Below are 4,566 nucleotides of genomic sequence, written 5' to 3'. Positions count from 1 at the left end.
GGTGGACCCGTGGTCCGAGACGAGGGCAATGTCCGAGGCATGGCCATCCCCATCGAAGTCGCCGAGGATGATGCTGCCCGGGAGGAAGCCGGCCGGCAGCTGGAGAAGGCTCCGCTGCAGGCAGTGCGCCTGATCCGGCAGGGTCGGGTCCAGGAAGCGGCTCAGGTGCGTCAAGACATAGACGTCCTCCGGCAGGTCCTGGTGCTTGCTGGCGATCAGGGCCTCCGGCAGGCCGTCATTGTCCAGGTCCACGGAGGCGGCGCCAGTGATCGAGTGTAGGTCCTCGATTTCGAGCTTTTCGTATTCCGTGTAGCTATTGTAGCTGTCCAGGAGGTTGATATTCATCAAGGCCATATACGAGTAATAGAGGGCCATCAAGCCGGAGAAGGGCTGGTCCGGGCCCATGGGATAGGCGGTGATCAGGACCGGCAGGGTGAGGCCGCCCAGGCCTTGCTTCGCGGAGAACAGCCCGTTGGACTGGTGCAGGGTTTTGTGGCTGCCGGCGTAGAAGATCTCCTGGATGCGGCCAAGGGCCGGGCTGTAGCGCGTGTTGAGGTAGGTCAACGGGGCCAGGGGGAAGGGCACCTTCGTGATGCAGTGGAAGGTTTGAACGCCGGCGTGGGCAAGGTGCACCGGGTACCGGGCGCCCGGGGTGGGGGCATCCCTGGAGGCCCGGTGTTCGGGGGACGTCTCGAAGGCGTAGTGCGAGTCGTAGAAGATCAAGTCGTCCAGGCCGTCCGGCGCCCCGGGCGACAGGGTGTCCTGGTTGAAGAAGTCGCAGAAGTGGATGTTCCGCCGGAGGGAGACGTCCTGGTAGAGGACTTCGGGGAAGATGCGCAGCAGGTGGTATTCCAGGCTGGCCGGGGTGGGCAGCAGGGCGGCGCGCGTGGTGGCCGCGGCGGCCAGCAGGGCCAGGCCGGCCAGCAGCCAGGCCAGGGGCGTGAGGCTGCCGCCGCTGGGGGTCGCGTGCGGCCGGCTCCTGCCCGGGGCCGGTGGCCGGGGACCGGTCATGGTGCGTTGCAGGCGCGTGCGTGCGTGCGTGTGTGCGTGCGTGCGTGCGTGCGTGCGTGCGTGCGTGCGTGCGTGCGTGCGTGCGTGCGTGCGTGCGTGCGTGCGTGCGTGCGTGCGTGCGTGCGTGCGTTGCTTGAGGAAGAGGGGCGATAGGCAGGGGATGATGGAGGGCATATGGATGACGGCCGCACATTCAGGCATGTCTTTTTATATATGGCAGCAGGGGAGTCCGACGTGGGGGGCCGAGGGGGAAAGGCCCAAGTGGGCTGTGTGGCTTGCTCGCAGCCCTGGCCCCGGTGGCGTTGGGCCATCAGAGCGGCCTATCCTTGTGCGAAGCACGGCCAGCCTTCGGGAGTACGGCGCCAGCGTCAGCTGTTGCTGCTGCTGCTGCTGCTGCTGCCGCAACATCGGCAACATCGGCAGCGCCAGCACTGGCCTGACCATGCGAGCTTGTCTCCATGGGGAGGGCGGGAGAGAGGAGGAGGGAGAAGCATGGCCGGGGACAGGAGCGGGGGCGGGGGCAGGGGAAGGCGGCACGCGTGCAGGGCCGGCCCGATGGGCGCAGACGGGGCGCGCGAGCCAGAAGGACAGACACCCGGGGGGAAACCTCCTCGGATCGAGGTGCTGCTTGCCCGCTGTTCGGGGGCCCGCCACCGGCCGGGAACGCGCGTCGTGTGCCGAGGAGCCCGCCAGGATCGTCGGCCGAAATCCGCCCACCCCGGGCGGGCCCACCTCCTCTTGTGTCCGCGGGCCCATGCCGCCGCCGCCACACACCGAGACACGCGCGGGGCGGACGTCTGTGCCGTGGGCCGCGGCGGGCAGACCACCCGGCCCAAGGGACCCGGGCGTGTGGCCCGGAAGTGCGACCGGAGTGTGGGGACCGGGCATGGGAAAGCCCCTGAACTTTGATGGGGGGGGGGGGGGTTCCATCACCCCTGGACAGCATGGATGGCGCGAAGAAGGCGGCCCGCGTACCCTCTCCCCCCTCTGTCGAAAGGGGAGACACGCTTTAAATACGGGGGCCGGGCCGGGGGCATCGCGGTTCGTGGGGGGGCGAACGCCAACACCGGGCCTTCGCGCGGGGCCCCCCCCCCCGCGGTCAGATGAATGGCCAGCACGCGTGGGGCAGGGGATGGGAACCCCACACGAAAAACGAGATTTAATATAATCCAAGTTCATTGGAGCCTGGTCGCCGGGCTCGTGCTGCGCGCCGGGCGTGGGCGATCGGGGGAGGAGAGGGACATGTGGCTGGGGCGTGTCCCTCCTTCGGGCGGGCTGGGGAGGGGGTTGGCGACCATTGTAGTGGGTCCCGGGCGCCGGGGGTCCCCGCGCGAGTCAACCCCATGCCACCGGGGCGGCAGCGGCAAGGCCCCGGGGGTCATGAAGCGTGTCGATTGGAGAGGCTCCCCCCCCCACCACACAAATGCCGCCCGACAGAGGGGCCATTCGGGCGGGCGGCTGGGAGGGCGGGCGGGCGGGCGGGCGGGCGCAGCTCTGGTGCCACGGGGGGCGGCTCCCGGAGGCCCAGCACCCCCCCCCCTTCTCGGCCTGTGTGGGGGGGGCGAGGCGATGGGAATGGCGCAGGACCGCGGGGGCGGTGTTCATGGCCGGTGCACCGCGTGATAGACAGCGGCATGGCCCGTGACTCGGGCGCCAGGGAGCGGGCGCGCACGTGCCACGGCGCCCGCGCGCTCGGCCCAGCCCCCTGGCCCACGATCAAAATGGGGGGCGGCCCCAGGGGCATTTCAGTTTTTGCTGCGCGGCCAAAAACCGCCAAAAGAGAAGCCCACTGTGGGGCTCGAACCCACGACCCTGGGATTAAGAGTCCCATGCTCTACCAACTGAGCTAAACAGGCATGTCATCCGGGGAGGCGCGACGGGCTTTTGTAGGCACCGCGTTGGGCCGCGAGGCCCCGCCAGGGCCGCGCCCCCGGCCGTCCCTCCTCCGGGACTTGCCTTGGCTCGTCGCGCTCGGTTGCTGTCTTGGCGGATGGCCCTTCCCTTTATGCCAGGCGCCCGCGACTTGAGTCGCTGACCCGCCTCGGCACGGCGCCCCTCCGCCTCCCCTGCTGTGGCCCTCGAGCCCAATGGATTTGCGGTCCCTCGCGCGGTCACCCCACAAGGGGCTGCCGTGCTTCTACCGTCCTCACAGGGGAGCAAGGCAGACGGGCCCCAAGGTCCCAGCGTCGTGGCTCCAGCCCCCCCCTCCCATGATCGGGGCCAGTGGTCTCTTGAGGGGCGGTCTCTGCTTGTTGTTCTCCCACCCGGGGAGCCGTGTGGCCCGGCCGCCTGCCCTTCGCCAGGCCGCCCTCCTGTGTTGGTGGTCCTTGGCCGCCGGGGGCGTCGGGCTGCTGGCCGAGACGCCAGCCGGGCCCCGGGATTCGCCAGCCCCGGCCAAGGGGCCTCGACCGCGGCGACAGCAGCCGGGCATGCGCGCCTCACCGCGGTGACCGGCCGGGAGGCTGAGACCAGCGCTCATCGTGCGTGTGCCATATACCACCTGGACGCCCCCCCGGGTACCTAGGTGCCATTGGCTGCGGCTCTGGTCGTCGAGAAGGCTGGGAGGGGGGGGGGGCGGCGAGCGACAAGTACCCTTGGGCCCGCTTTTGGCTTTGGGCGCCCGGTCAAGGGACGGGCGTGCGGGAACCTCGCGCGTGCGCATCGCTTCATCTGCCGCCCTCGGCAGCTGTCGCCCTGCACCTGCGTCCGCCTCTCGGCCTCGTCCGGGATTGGGGGCCACTCGGCAGTCAGCTTGCCCGGCAGGCCTCCGGGCGGGAGTCCGAGTTCGAGATGCCCGACCGTATCACGGGCAGCCGGCATGCGCGCGGTTTGCGGCTGACAAGCGTTCCGGCCCAGCGAGTCTGCCGAGGTCGCCAGCGGGCCTTGCTCGCGTTGGCCCGGGCCGAGCACAGCCACGGGGTGTGTCAGGGCCGATGCCGTACGTCCGCGCGAGTTTGAACGTGTCTGCGAGCGCGCGCGCGCGCGTGTGTGTGTGTGTGTACATTTTTATATGGAAGTGTGTATCTTCGTGCGGTGGATTTGACCCGGGGTGTGGTGGCCTTGCGAGGGAGCCTGATTCTGGGGGGGGGGGGGGGGGGGGGGGCGGGGGCCTCATACGGGGGCCTGTCGGGCCCCATCCTCGGTGCATCCCCGCATAGGCCCTTGCCCGGCGGTGGCCCCGGCGCCGGGGGGCGATCTGATGGAGGCGGCTCGCCCGGCCGGATGCAAGCCGGACCGGCGTTGGACCTGGCGCACGGGCCCCATATGCCCGGCTGCGCGGGCACGCGTGCGCGCTAGGACCATCGATCCGGGGGGCGGGTCCGCGGGAGCAGGGCTCGGAGCTGGCTTCCTGGGTCTGGGAGGGGAGGGGGGGGGGCGGACAGGGTGCCAACCTTCGCCTTAGGGGAGGCCCTGTCCCAGCCGCTGCCCTCTTCCCCCCGTCGGCCGGGAGAGGTGAATGGTGTGCGTGCTCCCTTGGGAAGTGGTGTGCATCGGAGAGTCCCCCCTTCCCCCCCCCCCCCGCTCGCCCCACCGTCCCATGATCAGAGAGAAAAA

The 4,566-nt window shown here is 70.3% G+C and overlaps 1 protein-coding gene and 1 non-coding gene across 2 annotated transcripts in view; both read right to left on the bottom strand.

Annotated features, from left to right (window-relative positions):
• Positions 1–1,455, bottom strand: part of H696_05695 (hypothetical protein) — a gene marked incomplete at both ends in the record, with an annotated part of 7,935 nt that extends 6,480 nt beyond the window's left edge. The window contains 2 exons of the mRNA XM_009499511.1: positions 1–955; positions 1,370–1,455. Of these exons, the coding sequence (XP_009497786.1) occupies positions 1–955; positions 1,370–1,455 (1,041 nt within the window). The remainder of the gene's footprint in view (positions 956–1,369) is intronic.
• Positions 1,456–2,794: 1,339 nt separating this feature from the next.
• Positions 2,795–2,867, bottom strand: H696_05694. Its single transcript has one exon. It is a non-coding gene; the product is annotated as a tRNA-Lys (tRNA).
• Between the last annotated feature and the right edge of the window lie 1,699 nt (positions 2,868–4,566).

Source organism: Fonticula alba, assembly GCF_000388065.1.
Source record: "Fonticula alba strain ATCC 38817 unplaced genomic scaffold supercont2.13, whole genome shotgun sequence".
Taxonomy (NCBI): domain Eukaryota; order Rotosphaerida; family Fonticulaceae; genus Fonticula; species Fonticula alba.
Note: the sequence above shows the minus strand (reverse complement) of the source record. Positions and strands in the feature narration are given on the sequence as shown.